Genomic DNA, 23429 nt, shown 5'->3' with positions numbered 1-23429 from the left:
TAGCAATGAGGAAGGAAGCCTAAATCTGAGAGTGAAAGTGATGATCTCCTTTTGATTTCCCCAGGTCAAGCTTTATTTCAGCAAGGTCACTAAGGGCTCCTACATTTTGGTTTTGTTTGTATGTTGGTGCTTGCCAAAATATCAATGAAACAGGCTTTTCTGGCAGACGAGCACTGATTTTTATCACTTTAATGGTCAGTATTACTGTCATTTATTTTTTAGTGTCAGAAGACAGTCTACTGGTCTAAACTGCCTGGGCGGACTAATCCAACTGTGTTAAGAGCCTTTGAGAGCAAAATTCTCAAGCACTCCTGAGGGCAGTTGGACAGACGGAAACCTGTGGGCGACCCGACTTTATCATGGAACTTGAGAACGTTGATTCTGAGGACAAAGAGACGTTAAGCTGGGATATTAATGATATGAAACTGCCACAGGTATGTACTTGCTTTAACACCGGCTTCAGCATTTAGCTGTGAAGCCTTGACCGGTAACTTGCTAAGACCTGGAAGGAACTTGGTGAGGGTCCCAGCTGGGTAAACACTTCTCCTCCAGAGCTTCGGCTGGACATCGGACTGAGGACTTTTGAGAGGAGGTGCTAAGATCTATGAATTGAGCAAGTCCTTACCAACCAGACTCACCCGGTTACAGACAGAAGCAAAGAAAATGTTACTTCCCTTCTCTTTCAAAGTTGGCTTGGCTCACATGACACCCGCCTGCTAGCTAGTAAAACAAAATCCACGCTAATGTGTTTGTCCATAGATCGACCCTCTGTAATGCACAGGCTCCCATACTACCTTATTTGCTATAGTCATGGGTTTAACCTAAATCTGTCACTGGAATGTCCCGGTGAGAGTGCTCTTCTAGACCTTTTGTAACTAGTACACAGTCCACAGACATGGGGCTCCTCTCCAACTACAGAGTGACTTTCATTTCATGTTTTCTTTGCTTTATCTTTGGCAGTTGACTTTTTTTTTTTTTTTTTTTGGCTGCCTCGGGTCTTAGGTGCGGCGCATTGCATGGGCTTTTCATTGTGGTGCGAGGGCTTCTCTCTAGTTGTGGCATGTGGGTTTTCTCTAAGTTGGGGTGCGAGGGCTCCAGAGCATGTGGGCTGTGTAGTTTGCGGTACACAGGCTCTCTAGTTGAGGCTCGCGGGCTCAGTAGTTGTGGTGCGCGGGCTAAGTTGCCCCAAGACAAGTGGGATCTTAGTTCCCTGACCAGGGATTGAACCCACAACCCGTGCATTGGAAGGCGGATTCCTTACCACTGGACCACCTGGGAAGTCCCAGCAGTTGACATTTTAAACTCTTAATTTGGTGGAAAACATTAGTTGTTTTAATTTTTTTTTTTTTTTTTTTTTTTTTGGCCACATCACATGGCATGTGGGATCTTAGTTCCCCAACCAGGGACTGAACCCCGGCAGTGAAAGCACCGAGTCCTAACCACTGGACTGACAGGGAATTCCCAACATTAGTTGTTTAAAACTGACTTTTTTGGCCTTTCTTCCAGTGAAGAATGTTCCAGTGAAGAATGTTTTCACTGGAAATTGTTGGGAAAGGTGGCTGGGAAAGCTAAGACTGGGAGACCACCAGTACCATCTAGTGAAAGGTCAAGCTCATCTGCCTGATTCTGGAGAACAAGAAATTTGAACTATCCCAAGCAGGGGAGAGGGAATGGAGATTCCACAGTCTTGATTTATAATCATTCCAGATTTCACTCTAATGAAGGCTTCCAGATCATTCCAAATTTCACTCTAGTGAAGTGTTTCTTTATAGATTTTTTTTTTTTTTTTTTTGCCAAGCCCTGTGGTATGCGGGATCTTATTTCTCTGACCAGGGATTGAACCTGTGCCCCCTGCCATGGAAGCGCAGTCTTAACTGCTGGACCACCAGGGAAGTCCCCCAAGTGTTTCTTCTGTTTCTTTTTATGTTTACCCTTAAATCTCCTCCCGTATTATCTCTGGGTAGGTCTTAGAAAAGCTGGGAAGCACCAAGTATGCCCTACTTTCCATCCATTTAAGGATGGTTCAATACACTACAGCTAAATCATGCAAATATCTATTTTAAGGATCTATCTTTGTAGTTGCTTGTAATTGGTTTACAATAGTTGTAGCTGTTTTAGAGGAAACTTTAAGGTAAATTTTAATTACTCCTGGCTCAGGGACCCATATTCCTAATTCATGATTGCAGCTCTCAAATAGAGAAGATGGACATCCTCAAAAACAAGAGTTGAAGGAAGCAGGTACATAGATGATTTTGCAAAGTCACATCGTAGAGTAGGAGCTTTAATGGGGTCTAAGAACCCTCTGAAATGGCGGGCAACACTGTACTAACGTTTATTTTTTCTGGGACAGAGGATTCATATCTTTCATCAAATCTGTAGACAAAAGGAAGAAACACTTCCCTGGAGGGGATCTCAGGGCTCATAAAAGTTCATGTTCCAACATGAATTTTCCAAAACTCAAGCATTCTCAGCTACCCAAGACATTAAAATGAGACATTTACAATAAAAGTACACATTCAATTTTGGAAGTGTATCATTTTTAGTTCGTAGAAAAAGTTTGATTGTTCGTGGAAATAGGTAAGTGCCCTTCAATTCGTTAAATATGCCAGGGAAATGATTAAAAGAGCAAAATATTCCTTAGTATTTTCTGAGCAGAGTCAACACCATCCTCATCTGGGTTTATGCTGGCTTTGGAATCGTATCAAGACCCAGGTGAGGTGAAAAATAAAAGGTCTTGGAAGGATTTCCAAGCACAGTAGATTTTATACTTCAAGAGTGTTTCTGAAGGCAGAGTGGTGTATGGTGAGAACAGGGCTAGGAGACCAAGTCCTGGCTTTGAATTCCAGTCCTGCCTCTTTTTATTTGTAGAATTTCACGGGGTGGTTTAGCTTTTCTGAGGCTCCCTTTCCTCTTCTGATAATGAAGTGCTTGCTCTAAATAGTCTCTTACGGACCCTTTCAGTTCTAAGAGTCTAGGATTCGGTGACCTGAGATTTGGAAGACGGCCTGCACCCTAGAATGGGGGCCGGGTGCCAACCACAGAGCCTGGTACGTGTTAAACACAAACAACAAATACGAAATTCACGAATGATTGGCTCTATGGCTTATCTGTGTGACTCTAAACCAATCTATTTTCTTAAGTCTTCATTACCTCCTCTGTAAAATGAAAATAGTAATTCCTTAGATACCTTTCTTAAATGTCTAAGCTGTTTAGAACAAATGTGTTCCCAAAATGTGTTCTATAGTGTGTAAGTTACAAGGAATTTTAATGGATGCTGCGAAGGAAGAAAAGGACTAAGTTCAATGAAGTTAAGCCAATTTTTTTTTTGGCCACACTGTGCATCATGCAGGATCTTAGTTCTGACCAGGGATTGAACCCGTGCCCCCTGCAGTGGAAGCGCGGAGTCCTAACCACTGGACCGCCAATTTCTCTACTGCCAACATGGTGCCTTTCTTATTGCACTGGCGGCTCTCCCAAGAGGAAGTTGTTGGCATTGTTGCCCTATCATAGTTTTGACTTCAGAGCCCTTTTTTCATGGAGCCCCTTGGGCGATGAGTGTGCCTCAGACCATCTGTTCGAGCATTAAAACATATGTTTTAAAGAATTACATCTATAATAACATGCACTGGCTTATTACTATTATACATTTCCCCAATTTCATTCTTTTTCCCACCCATACAAAGAATTTACAGTTTATTGTTCATATTTTTATATTCTTGCCAGGATTCCTGCAAATTCCTGTAGCTTGTAGACAAACTCCTTTCTTACTAATGCACCCCCCTGCTTCAAGTTTTGAGATGGTTACAAGAGTGCTCACTGCATCTTTTGGTCCTGGGAACTCCATAGCCCTTTATACATCCCAGATAGATCACGATCTATGGGTTAATTTTTGGCAACAGTGAACAATGACATCCTTATCAGGATAGCAGAGATTTTTGAGTGCCGGGGATGTGCCAGACACCATAGCAGGCTCAGGGATACAGGGGCCGTTAAGCTATGCTAACTTTCACGGAAGGGCTCATGATCTTCTGGGCCAGTGAAGCAATACCAGTGTCCAAACAGAGAATCGATGCTGTGTAGAAAAATGCCGGAGGCGCTGAAAGAGGACGTACGTAATTCAGCATGACTCAGGCATGGGGAGCAAGGCGTAACATCTGGCAAAAGGCTCTCTGGACACATACATTGTAAAAGGTGAGAGGATTAGGGCAGGTGAAGATAAGAAAATCCAGGCAGAGTAGAGCACTTTGAAGACTGTTCAAAGGCTACATATGGGGAAGCTGTGCACAGACAGCAAGGGGAGCTGGGAGGCTACCGGCGTGAAAGGTGGTTTGGACGCAGGCTATCCTAAGATGATTCAGTTATTTTATTTTATTTTATTTTTTAAATTTTTTTAAAGCATTCTTTTTTTTAAAAAAAAATTTATTTAATTATTTGGCTGTCCCAGGTCTTAGTTGTGGCGCACGGGATCTTCAATCTTCTTTGCGGCATGCAAACTCTTAGTTGCCGCATGTGGGATATAGTTCCTTGATCAGGGATCGAACCTGGGCCCCCTGCATTGGGAGCACGGAGCCTTAGCCACTGGACCACCGGGGAAGTCCCAATTCAGTTATTTTTTTTTTTTTTAAAGGCAGTGGGAAGCCGTTAGGCTTGTTGAGCTGGAAAGCATCATGATCAGATCTAGGGCTTGGATGGTCTCTTGCTCTCACTAAATCATCCCTCCCTGGATTTGTTTCATGTGTTCTTCTCCCTGCTTTAAGCTGCATGTATGTCTTTATAAACCTTCATTCACTCGTTTCTGATCACTTGTCTAGCTTCTGGTTATTTTGATACCGCTTCTCCTTTATCCAGCCTCCACAGAGTCAGCCCAGAACTGCAGGCACTTAACTTACTCAAAACCATCATTGATAAAAGCCTCTTTATTCCAGACCAATGTAGTACACTAATTTTGCTTTCCCTTCCTATTCCATTAAACTACATTTGTATTTTCAAAGTTCAAATATAATTGCTTTAGGGTTTGCTTGGTCCAAGCAGCAAATGTCTGGGGTTGGGTTAGTCTTACCTTTATTAAAAATGTTCACTACATGGTTCATTACAGGGATACTTCTTATTAATACTGATTGTGAATACTTGGGAGCCATGAACCCCTAAGAAATTTATTTATTTTTTTCCTGGTTGAAAATCAGGAAGAAAACCAATTCCTTGTTCTCCTAAATAGTACCCACTGAGCAGGGAGATGGAAGCAGCCACTCTGCTCCCAGCACCTGCCAGGTTCTCTGAGCAGAAGCACAAAGTGTTGCAATAGCCCCACAGCAGACAAACACCCCGAATCACTCTGTTCATGAACATGAGCAGTTTCCAGATGAAACCCATGACCAAAGCCACACCAAGCCATTAACTCACACAATTCCAAGGTTTAAGTATACTTTTTGCAGAGAAAAACTAAAACTATACATAGGCTAAACATAAATACAGGGCCACCTGCAGCCTGGAGAATCAACCCCAAAGAGGCCACGTCTCTGATGAGTTCATTCCCGGACCGTGATTTTAACCAGTACAATTTCCTTTGCCTCGATCTTAGGAGCAGAGGTCAATCTTTGAGCTTGTGCTGTGAATTTGTGTGGTTAAATGTGATCAGAACAAGCTAGTTGTAATCAGATGTGTCTTGGCGCTGGGGAGCTAAGGGGTAAACCAGATTCTGGATTTCTGGTCAATTATTATCTGACTGCACGATCAGGTCACTTTGTTGTTGGTCCGACAGGGACACTCGTAACTTTGTCCTCTTTGTCCAGCATTGTCCTTGATCTCAAGGTCATTTGAACTCCCTGGGACAGTTCCACGTATATGGACCCTGTGGTCATTGGGTCCCCCCACTTTTGGGACCAGAATTCTTCTGCTACCCTGTGCTTCTGGGGTCATGGGGGTGGTAACAGAGACTCTCCCTGGGTGCCCAGGAGGTCCCTTGCTCAGCTGGGTGGAGTTGGAAAGGAAAGGGAGAAGAGAAAAGAGGGGGTAACAGAGTTTGAAAGCTGGGGCACTCTGTCCCACCTTAGTGTTATCTGAACAAATAAGGAACTTTTTCTCCTGCATCTTGACCCTTTAACAAAGGTAGGAAATTGCAAGATTAGTCAAAGGAGTAATGCTTAACTCAAAAGCATTTTGTTGATGAATTTCTCCCTTTGAAAACACTTGGAGTTGGGTTTCCAGTTGACTGGGAGAGATAAGTTCCTGAAAAGTTGAAGGTAAATCAAAGTGCTGGAGGAATTTTTTTTTCTGTATTCCATAAGTAACATCTAATTTTTTCCTCTCTCTGGTTTGTTTAAACGTGTATCTGTTTGCTAGCCTGGTTTTATTTGGAGACATTTATTTACAAGGAATTAATAAGCTATTCTTATTAAAGAAAACCTGGCAGATAATTGCTTTACATTAGAATAGATTATTTTCCAAGGGAAAAATCAAATTTAATATAATAACATGATAATGTAAATATTTTTGATACCTTATTTCAGAATTTTGATTTTAATTCATTAGTTTTATGTAATAGTGTATATTTAATTCTTAAGTTACCCTATTAAAACTTCAAGTAGTTAAATAAATTAGAATGAAGGGAGGATGAAGGGTGCTCTGATTGCATAGGGCAGCGGTCCCCAACCCTTTTGGCACCAGGGACCGGTTTTGTGGAAGACAATTTTTCCATGGACAGGGGTGGGGCGTGGGGGGTGGGGGGCGGGTGGGGATATGGTTCAGGTAGTAATGTGAGCGATGGCGAGTGATGGGAGGCGGCAGATGAAGCTTTGCTCACTTGCCAGCCTCTCACCTCGTCCTGTGCGGCCCGGTTCCTAACAGGCCAAGGACCAATACCGGTTCACAGCCTGGGGTTTGGGGACTCCTAGCATCGAGTTTCAAAGATTTTGAGTGAGTTAGAGGATTAAGTCTCTTAGGGAAAGAAATTGCATACATAAGGCACAGAAATATTCATTAAACGCCCAATGATATTACTCATGAGATTATAAAATATAAATTTGTTATATTTACGTGTTGGAGACATTAAGAATATTCCCTTTAAATTATAAACTTCTTAACCAAGAGGAAAAACAAAGAGTTACTCATGAAAAGTTAGAAATTAAAATAAACAGAAGATCTGAAAAGAAAAAAATGTTTTGTGGGGATTTGCTAAACAAGATTAAGAAATAATTATTCTTCCTTTTAAAAGTTTCCTCTCTAGTGCCTTAAACCTGGGAGCTTTTCAGAGTTCCTTATCATTCATTTGACACCTGGGTTCCTTTGCATCACTGGAATCTGGGTTTTCTCATAGCTGCAATGTCAAAAAATGTCAAAAATCTCACTAAGTATCCAGGTCAAAAGACTGGTCATAAATAAATAGGCAAGAGAATATCTTGATGTAAATACACTTACTCTTAAGTAATTTTCTTGAGGTCATACTTTGTCAATCTTATTACTGCATTATTAATGGAACTGGAAAACTAGGGTACCAGTGGAGGAGCTGTTGAAAAAAAATGCTTAACAGACCTTGGAATGTAGAACGTTTTGCGGGCTTTAAAACAAACCTCAACAATGTTAAAATAAACAAAAACACAGAATGTGTTCTCCAACTACAATGGATGCAAACTAGAAATTAATAGCAAAAGGCAACAGGAAAATCTGTAGATACATGGAAACTAAACAATGTATTTCTAAATAATCCATCAAAGAGGAAACCTCAAAGGGAGATCAAAATATACGTTAACCTGAGAGAGAGAAAAAAGACAGTGGAGCTCATTTCTTCCTCCACAGGCAGGGAGTACTGGCTTTAACTGGAGTGTTTGAGCCGCTCTCACAGACACTGTCATTCCTCCTGGTTGGTGGAATCTATGCCACTGACCAGCCTGAAGGGGCCCCTCACCTTTAAAACATGAAAATCTCAGCTTTCCTTCAAGTCCACCTCACCCTTTTCTCTGCTGCCCTGACAACTGTGCTTTGTATTTGAAGAATTCAAATCCACAGTCCAAATTGCTAAAGGTTCATAGTTAACATTTTAACCTACATTTTTATTATTTCAGAAGATAAAATATTATGTTTTCTGTAGCATTTCTGTGGCAGAAGACAAGAGAGCACTGTTTAGAGCTTTAGGTCAGAAGGAAGAGAAGAGAAGCGGGTGGAGGAAGGAGACAGGCCTGCCTGCGGGGTTGCCTGAGGTCTTCTCCTCACCCCGGGCATTGAGTCTTGTCCAGCTCAGAATTACCAGGGAAGTCGGGGAGAGAGGGAACGAACTGAAAAAAACAGCTCATTCAGCATCTTGGCCTGGCCAGGCCTCTTTCCTAGACACTCGACTGTAATTGCCCGATGGACCAGAGGGGACTCCTCCGGATGCCATCCCCCTTCTTCCTGCCCTTTTCGAGCAGCATTCCCTTCCCACGCTACAGGGCAGCAGCGGAGGGGCATTGTCACTGCTGAGAAAGGTCACTAACAAGATCTGCACCAATTAAGCTTTTGTTTTATAGGGGCTTGGATTCCTGTCGAGCATGAAGTGACCTCTCTGGGGGTCATCTCTGTCCTAAAAGCTGGTGGCCCTCACAATCATACTGGCTGGTGTGTGTGGCCCCAGATCCGACAGAGTAACAGCTAACACTGATGTGGAGCTTGCTGTGTGCCAGGCACTGGTTTTATTTTATTTTGTTTTTAGAAATTGAAGTATAGTTGATTTACAATGTAGTGTCTGGTATGCAGCAAAGTGATTCATATATATACATATATATATATATATTCTTTTTCATATTCTTTTCCATTATGGTTTATTATAGGATATTGAATACAGTTCCCTATGCCAAACACTGTTTTTTTAAAAAAATATTTATTTATTTAATTTATTTATTTAATTTATATTTTTGGCTGCGTCGGGTCTTAGTTGTGGCACGCGAGATCTTCGTTGAGGCACATGAGATCTTTCGTTGCAGCACGCGGGCTTCTCTCTAGTTGTAGTATGTGGGTTTTCTCTCTCTAGTTGCGGCACGCAGGCTCCAGGTTATGTGGGCTCTGTACTGCGGCACACGGGCTCTCTCACGGAGGCGCATCGTAGTTCCCCGACCAGGGATCTAACCCGCGTACCCTGCATTGGAAGACGGATCCTTTACCACTGGGCCACCAGGGAAGTCCCTGTTTTTGTTTTTGTTTTCTTTTCCACTATAGTTTATTACAAGATATTGAATATAGTCCCCTGTGATATACAGTAGGAGCTTGCTGTTTATCATATATATGGTAGTTTATATCTGCTAATCCCAAACTCCTAGTTTAGCCACCACCGCCCCCTTTGGTAACCATAAGTTTGTTTTCTATGTCTGTAAGTCTATTTCTGTTTTGTAAATAAGTTCATTTTTATCTTTTTTTTTTTTTTTTAGATTCCATGTATAGGTGATATCATATGGTATTTGCCTTTCTCTGACTTTCTTCACTTAGTATGATAATCTCTAGGTCCATCCTTGTTGCTGCAAATGACACTATTTCATTCTTTTTAATGGCTGAGTAATATTCCATTGCATAGATATACTACATCTCCTTCATCCATTCATCTGTCGATGGACACTTAGGTTGCTTCCATGTCTTGGCTGTTGTGAATAGCAGGCACTGTTTTGAATGCTCTGTGTGTGCTAACTTGTTCAGTCTTTCTTCACAGCATCCCTGCCAGGCAGGTGGTCCTGTGACCTCCATCTCACAGAGCAGGAAGTGGAGCCCTGAGAGGGAAGGAACTATTGTAAAGCCCTCACCCAGGGCCTTCACAGGCTGTGCTCTTACCAGGGGCTGGTAAGCTCTCTGTGAAGGGCCAGATAGGAACTATTTTAGGCTTTGTGGACCATACAGTCTCGGCTGCGACTACTGGACTCTGCCATGGTGTGTAAATGTATCCGCAGACAACACTTGAACGAACACGGCTGGGTTCCAATAAAACTTGATTTATGAAAACAGGCATCGGGCTGGATTAGGCCCATGGCCCTAGTTTTCAGACCACAACTCTTCGCTATTAACTAGTACTAACTCTCATGTACATAAGACCTCTCATTTCTATTTCCTCAGACCCACCTCAGTTCCCATGAAGTTCCGTAAAATGACAACTATCATTAATTATATAAAATTTACAGTTCACAGCACATCTGCTCTCCACAGTACTTTTGTGAAGCATGTTTTATCAATGTCCCCATTTTAGAGAATAGCAAAATTCGGCTTCAGAGACAGTCACCGGCCCCGAGTCTCACATTACAAAGTTCTTTGGCATGTTCTAAACTTGAAATCTAACTGAAGAGACACCGACTTCCCTGAGTAGCTTTTCCATCCTAATGATGTTTACTTTTTTTCCTTCTCAAACGTCTTGTCTTTCCTTTCTCATATCCTATGCTGTGTCTTCTTGTTGGGGAAGCAAAGCAGAGGCACCCTGATCTCTCTTCCTGGAGCTTCTAGAATCTTCTACCATAATCTTCTATAATCTTCTTGCTGAAAATGTTCTTATACTAAGGCTCTGGAAGCCACGGGGTGGGCACAGCCTACGTTTGACTACTGAGACCCCTTAATGATTCTCACCCTAAGAATCTGTCAAACGCCACATCCTTTTGAGCCACAACTTCAGTGACTAACATTTATTCTGAGCTCCCTCCAGGCGAGGTGCTGTGCTAAGTAATTTTTATATATTATCCTATTTAATTCTCAGACCCACTTGAGGTAGGCAGGTCTAGTTAGTTATCTCTATTATGCAGATAAAGAAACTGAGACACAGAAAGCTAAATAACTTATGCTATAAGGATCGATTATCCTGTGTCTCTGCCCACTCAAAGGAGAGTTTAGTTAGCTATTCATGGGCAGGGAATTGTGCCCGTCCTAGGCAAGAACACAGACGTTTCCAGTCAAAGTAAACTCTTCCTCACTCCTCTGCCCTGTTTGAGGCGCATGAACATGAGTGTAGAGCAAAGGGGAGAAAATCTCCACGGGGGAGAAAGCGGCACTCCAGCCTTCCACCGCGTATCTCAGGTGGCTTCGTATAAACCCTCCGCTTTCCCAACAAGGTAACCACCGCCCGGCGAGAGACATTATCTCACTGCCCTGCCCCAGTGCTGTCCTCTTCATTGTGCAAGAGCACAATCATGTTACTTCACCCTCCAACATTCTCAGTGAAACGGTCCTCACTCTTATCACCAAAGGCTAGAGAAACAGCAATCGGGGGAGAGGGGCGGCATCACAACTCACTCTGGTCCAGGGAGCAGATGTTGGGTGGACCCAGGAATCACGTGCTCGCGGCTGTGCTGCGTGTGCTCAGACCCTCACGGCAGAGTGAAATCCAGTTTGGTCTTTGCTAAAGGTCTCGTGCCCAGCTCTCGAGCGCCAAAAGCAGCTTTAAGCACAGTGCTGTTTTCCAGCTGAAACTATAATAATATTCTTTGTGTTTTCATCAGAATGTGAAAAAGACGGACTGGTTCCAGGAATGGCCAGATGCCTACGAGAAGCACATCTACAGCTCGGAGGACAGGAATGCGCAGCGGCACATGAGCAGCTGGGCCATGCGCAACACCAACAATCACAACTCCCGCATCCTCAAGAAGTCCTGCCTGGGCGTGGTGGTCTGCAGCCGCGACTGCCTCGTCGCTGAGGGCCGCAAGGTCTACCTGAGGCCTGCCATCTGTGACAAGGCCCGGCAGAAGCAGCAGAGTGAGTGGGGCTCCTGCCCCGAGGGGCCACGACGTCCGTCCCCGCACCTCCCAAGGGCCCATCCTTCGCACTGGAGGGTGGTGGAGACCAAGGCCGGTCCTTTAGGTTATCTTAAGGAAAGCCAGCCAGCTCCCTGGGCTCCGGTATCCGTGCCAAAGACCTGCCACGCCCAGGGCACCCACCATTAACCTCCCTCGGGTTAAGACGCCTGACTCGGGGCCTCTGTTAAAAGGAAGACACATCACTTAGGGAACTAACATTAATTCACCAGCACACCCACCTAAAGTTTAAGAGAAAGTTGTGTATCACGCTCGCCACCTCACATCTTGGGGAATGGGGTCCCCAAACTGATCTCAATGAGTGCTTTGATCTAGAGTGGGAGCCGGGACTGACTCTGAGGTTAGACTCAATTCCATGCCATTTAGGTTCATGCATAATCACATGCTGAGATAATTCTTCATTTTGTTTTTTATCATATTCATCAGATTGTGAAATAGATGCATTTGGCACTCCCTGTGCCTTGCCCACTTCAGACCTCAAGTTACTTCATGTTCTTTCCTTATAATTTATTTTCAGAACTTGCTCTCAGGGCAGGATCTGGTATCAGTCATTTACACTTTAGTGAAAATTTAGTAGCTGCGTTCTCTCCGTCATGTGGTTTTGCTCCTTGACCCTTAGTTCTAATTGTGAAGTGAAAGAATTTTTTTCTGCTTCTCTAAAAAGAATTTCAAGTATCAGTAAATAAGGAGGGAGGGATTTTTTTTTTTTTTTTTTTTTTTTTTTTGCTCAAAGGAGCTCTCCTCTGTCCTGTAAGATATCTCGCTCTGTAGGCAACTGCTTCCTCTACCACGTGTGAAAGTGACCTGCGCTGCTTTGGTGGTCTGGCCTCCTAGGCTCAGGGGTCATGGCCAGTGTACGAAAGCCTATAAAACTGTACCCAGGTGGATTCTCTGCCATCCAGGAATCTGAAATCGGCAGGGCCGCACAGACTTAGGTCACCTTCCTAAGTCGCCTTCCTCTGCTCCTTTGTAGGGAAACACTGTCCCAACTGCGATGGGCCCCTGAAGCTCGTTCCCTGCCGAGGCCACGGGGGCTTTCCTGTCACTAACTTCTGGAGGCACGACGGACGCTTCATATTTTTCCAGGTTGGATTTGAGTTAGAGATTCCATTTCTCTTTAATTCAGGAACTCTTCACAGAGCACCATCAGGAGTTTCCTCCAGGAAATGCACAGGTGGAGGGGAGCCTGCACCCTTCCTGGGGGACCCTCTGGGCGAGCAAACGTCTGTACCCCAAACCTTGAGACAGGAGTCAGGGGCTGGAGGCCAGGACAGGGGTGGCTGCCCCTGCCTCAGGCTCCGAAGGGGATGCTGCGGTCAGTAATCTGTTTAGGCAAGCACTGGCCTTCCACAGACCCAGCTCTGTAAACGTGGACACATTGCTTTACTCCCCTAAGCCCCAGTTTTCTGTAAAATGTGTTAAGAAGTCCTCATGGGGGAGGTGGTAGAAACAGTGGCCTCTGACAGTTGGACTGCCTGGGTTTGAGTCCGTGCTAAACCTGTCTCTGAAAAGAAAATGTTCTGATGTGTAGGGTTTGCCAGTTTCTGGGATATAACAATTCCCATCATGGCTGATATCAACCCGGTTTTTTTTGTTTGTTTGTTTGTTTGTTTGAAAAAGCTAATTATTTTACTATATATTCTTTCATACTACTTATACGATCATAAGATTGAACATGGAGTTTCATGGCAAAGCACATTAAAAATTAATATTGAAGGTAAAAGAGAATAGAAGATATTAAGCTTGACAGAGGTTCTCTGGAAAGATTTCTTCGGTAGAAGTGTGCAAGACGAGCTGAAATTTTCTTTCCCTTCTTTCCTCTTTGTTAATTCGGTTTCTTCATCAAATATATATTTTTTAATTTTATTTTTATTGGAGTATAGTTGATTTACAATGTTGTGTTAGTTTCAGGTGTACAGCAAAGTGTCAAGCTGTTTTTACAACCAGCTCACAAATTCCTGAATGGCCAACAGGTGACTTTCAGCCTGGCTGGCTCTGGCACACTTTGAATCCTAGCTCCCGCACGTACTAGGGGAGGTTTCCCAGGTGGTATAACCCCTCCATGCCTCCTGAGAAGGATGATAATGGTATAGCCCTCACAGCCTTGTGCCGAAGGTTCAGGGAGAATTATGTAATCAGCATTACTTGTCATCACTATGAATGTGACTTGGCCAGGCTGGGGAGAGACACCACGCAAGGAAGGGGCATCATCAGCAAAGGCAGGTGGGCAAGCAGGAGCGTGCCTGGGGGGCTTGGGAGCATCTTAAAAGGATGCTCCACCGAGGGGGAAAGGGCGGGTGCTGGGATGAATTGGGAGATATATATATCTCCATATACATATCTCCCATATATATTGACATATATACACTATTTTTTATACTATTGATACTATGTATAAAGTAGATAACTAATTAGAACCTATTGTATAGCACAGGGAAATCTACTCAATGCCCTGTGGTGACCTAAATGGGAAGGAAATCCAGAAAAGTGGGGATATATATATATACATACAGCTGATACACTTTGCTGTACAGTAGAAACTAACACAACATTGTAAAGCCGCTATACTCCAATAAAAATTAATTAAAACAAAAAAAAGATTGCTCCAATCTTGTCTTAGTAGTCAACCTCAGCAATACCCAGTCCGATGGCAGGGCGCAGGATAAAGCTTTACGCACCGTGAAGCGCATCTAGTTATTTATTTCACTGCTTCGTCTCCTCTAAGTCCAAGGGAGAGCATGACCATCCAAAGCCAGAAACCAAACTGGAAGCCGAGGCCAGAAGAGCAATGAAGAAAGCGCACTCCGTGTCGTCCTCTGTCTCCTCGAAGATGAAGCAGGGCCCGCAGATACAGGTAACCTTGACCCGTGCAGCTTCAAAACGTGCGACGACTTGCCACCCTTGTGGTGGCGGCAGTAGATTTCCCTGTCCCTTACCTTCGAATGAAGCCGAAAATCACATACCTTCAGGCTCACCTGTGAGTCAGCCTCTGCCAAAGAAACTGAATCTGCGGGTTTCCTCTTCATTTCTACCATCTTCGTAGCACGCCCTCAACTGTAAAGTCCATAGCATTTCAGAATCGTCTTCCCTACTACAATTAAAAAGAGACTCGAATTAGTACTTAACCTATGTTTGGCACTCTGTATTTCTGATAGAACCAAAATGAAATGATCTGCACAAAACATGAGCCTCGTGCTTTTTCATTCTTCCCTAAAGCAGATGATTTCCTCAGCGCACTCCACCAAGGTGAAATAACCAGGCAGTTTCTGAAAGCAGTGCTCATCCAGGGATGTGGGGCTGGAGGCTTCTTCCCGCAGTCAAACTGTGATGTGAAGCTCATGGCTTTATGGGTGTCATACTGTAGGTTTGTGGGTTTGTCTGCTTAATAGTGTTACTAATTCCTATACTTTTTCTACTGTCCAATATTCCACATTTCAGGAGTACAGAAATGAAGCCAGTCCATCCCTGAAGGCTCTAAAGTACCTTAAGAAAAAAAATTGTAATTTGAGTCTTTTGTAGGGAAATAGGAGCCCCTGAATCCCAATGACTGGTCTTATCCCATCTCCCAGCCCTGGGAGAAGTTGAAGGGTATTTCCTCCCACTCACCCTACCTGGTCACAGTCTTTCCAACCCCATCGGTCGATAGCTTTACATAAATAAGAGGATAACTTAATTCTCAACCAGATTCTTTCCTTGCGATGAACTGGAGGACAATTTACTTTCTCCATTGGTAAAAATAAGTCGACCACCTCGTATTCCAGAGATCTACAGCTTAACAAAATGAGTTCAAAGTCTCTTGAGAAAAGAAATAAGCCCTGGTCTCATGGAATCCACACAGCACTAAAAAATAGAAACGTCAAGGAGGGAAATGTGGTTCCCCCGAGAGTTATACTGAGGATAAGGTAAAGCTTTGAAGATAAAGTTTGATTTTTCTTAAGTAGCCCCTCACAAGCTTCTCACAGAGTCAGGATATCAGACTTGCGTTTGCGGGGAAACATTTTAAACACACTCCTGTCTGAGTAAAGGGCAATTCGGCCCTTCCTGGTTGGTCAGATTCCAAACAGAAATGGCAGCAGCCTTTAGTTCTTCCAGGCCTTGGGTGCTGGTGCAAAGCCCTGCGTGTGTTTGTGCTTCAAGTATGCAAGGAATGAAGAAAATCTGCAGAGCACTGATTTGTGCAGGGTCACTCGTGGGTGCCTGGGGTAGTTAGGTCAGTTTAACTTATTAACATGAGTTTTCTCTTTCCTTTCCAGCCTCTTCCAGGTGAAACACAAAGTTGGGAAAGTTTAACTTGGTCTTTCCAGGAAGGTGTCCAATTGCCTGGTAGTTACAGTGGACATTTAATAGGTAACGCTCCCCAGCCGAAGGCACTGAATGATGGCTCGTCCTTCTCTGAGAGTTACGGTTTGGGGAGAACCTCTGACCCCAGAGACCCCACTCCCACCTTGGGCCCCACTCAGCTCTACGAGAAATGCAATTTGTCCAATAGTCGGGTCTCCAGCAGCCAGGACCTGCTTCAGCCTCCTGTCTCTGGAGTCTTCTCTGATTACAGTGATCTGCAAACGTGGAATAAGAATGTTGCTTTGGGGAGAAATCCTTCCAATGACAACAGTTGTCCCAGTTACCCTTTTCCTCTGACCAGCTGGCCTTACGACTTCTCCCCTTCCCAGAGCTCTCCAGAACCCTTTCTCCAGCAGATTCCCATGGAACCATCAGCACCCAAAACTAGCTGTCACCCCTTCTGGCCAAATCAAGGGGGTGAACTTTATGAAGAGAAGGTGCATGTGGATTTTAACAGCTACCACCCTTCCACCACTTGCCATTCACCTCAGGAAGACCCCTTTCTCCTCACCTACACCTCTCAGCCCCATCATCAATATTCTCTGCCTGGCAAGAGCAGCAAATGGGATTTTGACGAAGAAATGAGGTACATGGGTTTGGATCACTGCAACAACGAAATGCTTCTAAACCTCTGTCCTTTAAGATGATCCAAATCGGGAGACTTGTGCACTGCTGGTGGAAATGTCATTTCGTGCAGCCTCTGCGGCAAACTGTATGGAGGTGCCTCAAAAAATTAAAAGTAGAACTACCATATGATCCAGCAATCCCACTTCTAGGTATATATCTGAAGGAAATGAAATCACTATCCCGAAGAGTTATCTGCGCCACCATGTTCATTGCAGCATTATTTACAATAGCCAAGACGTGGAAACAACCTAAGACAGATGAATGGATAAAGACAATGTGGTGTGTATATGTACACACAATGAAATACTATTGAGCCGTAAAAAAACAGGAATCACGTCATTTACAACAACACGGATGGACCTTGAGGGCATTATGCTAAGTGAAATAAATCAGAGAAGGAAAGACAAATACTGTATGAACTCGCTTACACGTGGAAAATTTAAAAACCCGAATTCATAGAAATAGAGATCAGATTTGTGGTTGCCAGAGGTGGAGGGTGATGGGTGGGAGAACTGGGTGAAAGTGATCAAAAGGTAGAAACTTCCAGTTTTAGATAAATAAGTTCTGGAGATGTAATGTACAGCGTGGTGACTATGGTTAACAACACCGTATTGTATATTTGAAAGTTAAGAAGAGAATGGATCTTAAAAGTTCTCATTACAAGGAAAAAAATATAACTGTGTGGTGATGGATATCAACCACTTATTGTGGTAAACATTTTGCACTATATACATATATCAGGCCATTATGTTGTACACCTTAAACTTATACAAGGTTATATGTCAGTGATATCTCAATAAAATTATATCTCAGTAAAACCGGGGGAGAAAAATGACCGAAATCTTTTATAGCCACTTAAAAAGCTGTTTTGGGAAATGGCTGAAAGAATTTCTTTAGGAAATGGTTTTCAAAAGGTAACCACAGATAAATCAGAATCATGACAACGAGCAGAAGGCAAGACTTCTCTCTTCACACAAGTGATCTGTTGGCCTGTCCTCCTCCTTTCTAGTACTATAGGGGTACTAGAAGTACTAGAGTACTCCTCAGGAGTACTAGAATATTGGAATACTCCTCGGGAGTACTAGAGTACTCCTCAGGAGTGCTAGAGTACTAGGACAGTTTTCAGGAGTGCTAGAGTACTCCTCAGGGAGAATTGAAAATTTGTCCCATCTGTGGCAGGAAATGTCCTCGGCTATTTTTTTTCTCCACAATATTTGGGGTTCTCAGCACCTCAACTGCATTATCTGTTGCATTTTCAATGTCCTTGGAATCATCTCAAACAGAGCAGATGTGAAAGGCCCAGGATCTCATCTATGCCTTCTTGGAAACAGAATGAAGGAACGGAGAGAGTGAAAGAGTTTCAGAGGAACAGAAAGACGAAGATGCTACCACTGAAGTAATAGTACTTTGTCTAGTATGAAACTTGTGGGGTTGGTTTATGAAACATGTGTCCTCTAGTTGAGTTCTAAGACTCGTCAAGACACGGGCTATGACCCAACCGCATTTCCTGAACACAAAGAGCAGCAGAATTGAACAGCTGCAGGAAGAGACTTTCCAGTGGCACCAAATGGTCTCCTTTCCTTCTTCTTCCTCCTCACCATCCTCCATGAGAGCTCCAGTTTTGTCCCATTTACCTTTATTTTTACAGTGCCTAACAGCAGCAGGCTCAAAATATGTGCTTGAGAAATGTTTGATTGGAAGAGTCCTTGTGTAATGAACATGGCCATGGTCAGGCAGCTGTATTTGAATGCCACTACCTCTTTTTTGCTGAAGTACTTTACAAAAAGGTGATCCTAGACAGAATCTGGAAAGAACCATACAATCAGCAAACATTTGCAAAATAAATGCTCTTTTCTGTTTGAATGGTGACAAATGCACATGATACAAAATTGGTTCCTAGTCTCCATCCTAAGGCATCATCGACTAGTTTCTTGTCTGTTTTCCAAAGATTAGAGAGATTTTCTGCATACAGTAGTCCCCCACTTATCCGTTGGGGGGGTGCCTTCCAAGACCAGTGGATGCCTGAAACCATGGATAGCACTGAACCCTATCTATGCTATGTTTTTTCCTATATATACATACATACTGATGGCAAAGTTTAATTTGTAAATTATGTTCAGTAAGAATATCTGAATTGCCAGCATCATTACTCTTGCACTTTGGGACCATTATCAAGTAAAATAAGGGTTACTTGAACACAGGACTGTGATACTGCAACAGTTGATCTGATAACTGAGACGGCCATCAGGTGACTGTTGGGGAGCATATACAGTGTGGAGGCCTTGGACAGAGGGATGATTCTTGTACTGGGTGGGAAGGAGCCAGACGGAGCAAGAGTTCATCACGCGACTCAGTGCGCAATTTAAAACGTATGAATTGCTTATTTCTGGAAGTTTCCATTTAATATTTCAGACTGCAGTTGACCACAGGTAATTGAAAGCACAGAAAGCAAAACCATGGATAAGAGGGGGACTGCTATATATGTAAGTGGTATCATACTAGATTCATTTCTAACATGACTTTTGTCATTTTCGGACACAATTTGGACATCAGATCCTTATAAAGATAAAGGACCACAGCTACGTCATTTTTAATGGTTTGTAATACATTAAATGACTATATTATAATTAATTTAGTCCTACTGATAAAAATTTAGATTGATTTGAATCTAGTAAATTATTTTGTCTAAGTATATAAATTTATATATTCAGTTTAGCAGAGTTACAAAGCAAATGCTTGTATAACCACCATCCAGGCCAAGATACAGAACTTGCATTTCAGAAGGTCCCCAGTATCACCTCACATGGGTCAGAATGTCCATCATGAAAAAGTCTACAAACAATAAATGCTGGAGAGGGTGTGGAGAAAAGGGAACCCTCCTACACTGTTGGTGGGAATGTAAACTGGTACAGTCAGTGTGGAAAACGGTATGGAGGTTCCTCAGAAAACTAAAAATAGAATTACCATACGATCCAGCAATGCCACTCCTGGGAATATACCAGGACAAAACTGTAATTCAAAAAGATACATTCACCCCTGTGTTCATTGCAGCAATGTTCACAATAGCCGAAACATGGCAACAACCTGAATGTCCATCAACAGATGGATGGGTACAGAAGATGTGGTAAAGAAGGTCCCCTAACTGCAGCCCTCAGTCCCTCCCTCTCCTGATCACAAGCCCCTTCCTGCATCCGGAAGGTGATTGCTAAGGTGGCTTTTTATATTTTTACTACCTTTATATGTATTACTCAACAATAGTTTGATTTTGGCTTTTTGGGGAGAACCTAACAAATAGAGTCACGTGGTGTACTGTTAAAAACGTATTGAACTATAATGTACATACAAAAGAGTGCACGGTCATAGCCTAAGCTCAGTAAATTCTCACAAGAACACAGCAGTCTGGCCACCATCAAGTGCAAATTCACTCATATCTGCTTTTTCTGCTCAACATTGTGTCCAGAAGAATCATCATATTGTTGTGTATAGCTGTACTTTGTTATTTTCATTGATGCATTAAATTTATTTATTTGCACCTGAAATGCCTTTCCTCCATGCTCTAAGACAGGTGTCTCTGCTTGCTAAACATTTGGGCTCAAAATTCTAGGAATTTTGTCTGATAAAAAGTGTCTGATGTAATTCACCTCCCCTCGGAGAGCCCCAGGAGTTTGCATCTCTCCACCCTGCATGGTCCTTGAGTATAAACAACCGATTAGGGACCTATAACCATTGGATCTGAGGGTTTGAACAAAGTTTAAAGGTCACTTGTGCAAATATCTGAACAGACATGAATCTCCTTTACAGCTTCCCAAACAAGAGCTTATCCAGCATGTGTTTGTATCTTTGCAGAGAAGAGAAATTCTTTCCTTCAGAGCATAATCAGCATAGTAATTTCATCAAGTGCTTTGAATTCAGGTCATTTCAAGGATGCCTTACTGTTCCCTGAGGACAAGGAAAAAATATTAGGTCTTCAGTTGAAAAATATTAAAAGCCTTACATACAGCCAGGCATCCAAGTCTGTGTAAGTCAGAAAGCCAAGCGAAGGACCCTGAAAATGCTAGTCCTTATCCTTAAGATGCAGTTGTCAAAACAACCTAACATTTGCACTGACCACAATACGTGGGATTTCAAACTTTTGGACAGAATCCAAAGTACTTTTTAGATTAGGGACCGTCTGGCAGCCACAGCGATTACAAAGAAAGACCTTTAAATTAGGCTCTGTTGAATATTCAAAAGGCCAAAAAAGGAAAGGACAGGCTTAGGGTGGAGCAGGCTGTGGGATGAAGCCATGGGCGTGGAGGAGTCTCCTGGGTCTGGGAGGCTCCCGCTGCACCTCAAGAAAGTGTCAAGGAACAGCCACTGCGTGGGTGGGAACTTTAGTTTCTATTTGGTCCAAGGCTTTCTGGGTATTTCAAACATTTCACATCTACTAAGCTAGGCACTCTGCCCTCCCAAACCCTTTTCTCTAGAAAACGACAGTCTTGATATTTATCAAAGCAAGAACATGCACATAGCTTGAAACATCAGATAGCACCACCAGACTTCTGACGGATAACAGCCATCTCTACCCATCCCTCCCCACTCCCGAGCCCTTTCCCCACACTCCACTTTAATTCTTTTAGCTGACGGCATTTTGTTAGGTGTCGCCCGCCTCTAAGTGGCCTTGACTCCAGATGATGCCTTAACAGCCATCGCTGCCTCTTGTCCACCAGCCCTACCAGTAGGGGTCAAAGTTAAACTGGGCCTGGACATTAGGACTTGGTTGGAAGCTGACTGTCTTGGTGGCCAGCTGGGTGCCCCCAAGCTCGCAGCATGAGTGAGATGGGGAGGCTTCAGGAGTGGGTGAGGGAGACGTAGAGATGAGACTTGTGCTTGTCAAGGGGGATGGGGGCAGGGAGAGGGTTGGACTAGGTGTTTGGGTGTGGTAGGTGCAAACTATTACATTTAGAATGGATAAACAACAAGGTCCTACTGTATAGCACAGGGAGCGATATCTAATCTCCTGGAAGGAACCGTAATGGAAAAGAATGTTTAAAGAAGAATATATGTGTGTGTGTGGCTGTCACTCTGCTGTACAGCAGCGACTGACACAACACTGTAAGCCAACTGTACTTCAATAAAAAAAAAATGAGTGGGTGAGGGGAGGGTTGGGGGAGATGGAATGGAGGATAAATAATTGCACGTGGTGACTGAGGAAAAGAGGATGGAATGAATTTTAAAACCAGAACCAACTCCCCAATTCTCATTCTGTTCCAAATAGAAAGAATCATTCTCCATTTTCTGACCAGAATCCCTCCCTTAAAATGGGAGCATTGGCTTCCCTGGTGGCGCAGTGGTTGAGAGTCCGCCTTCCGATGCAGGGGACACGGGTTCGTGCCCCGGTCCGGGAAGATCCCACATGCTGCGGAGCGGCTGGGCCCGTGAGCCATGGCCGCTGAGCCTGCGCATCTGGAGCCTGTGCTCCGCAACGGGAGAGGCCACAACAGTGAAGGGCCCACGCACCGCAGAAAACCACAAAAACAAAAACAAAACAAAATGGGAGCATTGTCCTATGAGAACAGGAGGCTTTTGGCCCAGGGTGATTTCAGTGGTTTATCCTCTCATCCTGCAAATATCTGGAGGATTCCTCCAGAGCAGTTTTTTTTTCTTCATCAGGAGAGAAGAAACACACCTGACTTGTTTCTTTTTCTAGCTTCCTTGGCCTTGCTAAGAAAAAAATTATTTTGGAAATCTAAGCATCCTCTGCTAAGCCTTGGGGTTGTTTATCTAACTGTCACAGAGAACTTGTGTTCCTTTTGGTACAAAATAAAATACAAGAATCGGCACTAACCAGGAGACACAGGGTTCTTTGGGCTGACGCAGGCTGAGATGTACAACCTGGGAGTTCTCATTCCTTCAAGTTCCTTTTGTGTGACCTCATACCAGCAATTTTCTCCTTGTGCAAACAATGGCACAGAACACTGTCCTCTTTACCCTGAGAGAGGAAAGAGCTTGTGTCTAGTTCCCTGTCTGTTCAGGCTCTTCATATGTCCTCAACAGACCTTCCACGGACTGGACTTCTCCCACTTCTTGGAACCATTTGGTTTTGTTCTGGTTATAAGGCGAATGGAAAACATCCTTTGAGGAACTCAAGTCTATGAGCTGTTGAGACTCCATCCTGAGATGCTGAAAGCTGTTCATGAAGGCTGGGAGAGAAGGTTAAATACGCTGAGACTTTAAAAAATAATTTTTATTTTTTTATACAATTTTAAATGTTACACTCCATTTATAGTTATTGCAAAGTATTGGCTGCATTCTCCATGTCGATACATCCTTCAGTCTATCTTACACCCAATAGTTTGTACCTCCCACTCCCTCACCCCTGTAGTGCCCCTCCCCCCCCCACTGGTAACTACTAGTTTGTTCTCTAGATCTGTGAGGCTGCTTCTTTTTTGTTGTATTCACTGGTTTGTTGTATTTTTTAGATTCCACGTATAAGTGATGTCATACAGTATTTGTCTTTCTCTGACTTATTTCACTTAGCATACTGCCCTCCAACTCCATCCAGGTTGCTGCCAATGGCAAAATTTCCTTCTTTTTTATGGCTGAGTAGTATTCCACTGTGTGTGTGTGTGTGTGTGTGTGTGTGTGTGTGTGTGTGTGTGTGCGTGTGATCTCTCACATCATCTTTATCGATTCTTCTGTTGATGGGACTGCCCTGAGACTTTCTATTGAGAGCAT

At 43.4% G+C, this 23429-nt stretch overlaps 1 protein-coding gene across 1 annotated transcript; it reads left to right on the top strand.

The window, feature by feature from the left end:
* Window positions 1-359: 359 nt before the first annotated feature.
* GCM1 (glial cells missing transcription factor 1) lies at window positions 360-16732 on the top strand (the record flags this gene model as incomplete). Its single annotated transcript, XM_082847625.1, has 5 exons — window positions 360-434; window positions 11433-11685; window positions 12718-12830; window positions 14470-14598; window positions 15998-16732. 5 exons carry the CDS (start codon window positions 360-362, stop codon window positions 16730-16732), a joined length of 1305 nt encoding a protein of 434 aa, XP_082703751.1.
* Between the last annotated feature and the right edge of the window lie 6697 nt (window positions 16733-23429).

The sequence above is a fragment of the Leucopleurus acutus genome, assembly GCF_964270905.1.
Source record: "Leucopleurus acutus genome assembly, chromosome: 10".
In the NCBI taxonomy this organism is placed as follows: domain Eukaryota; kingdom Metazoa; phylum Chordata; class Mammalia; order Artiodactyla; family Delphinidae; genus Leucopleurus; species Leucopleurus acutus.
This window is presented reverse-complemented; position numbering and strand designations above follow the sequence as displayed.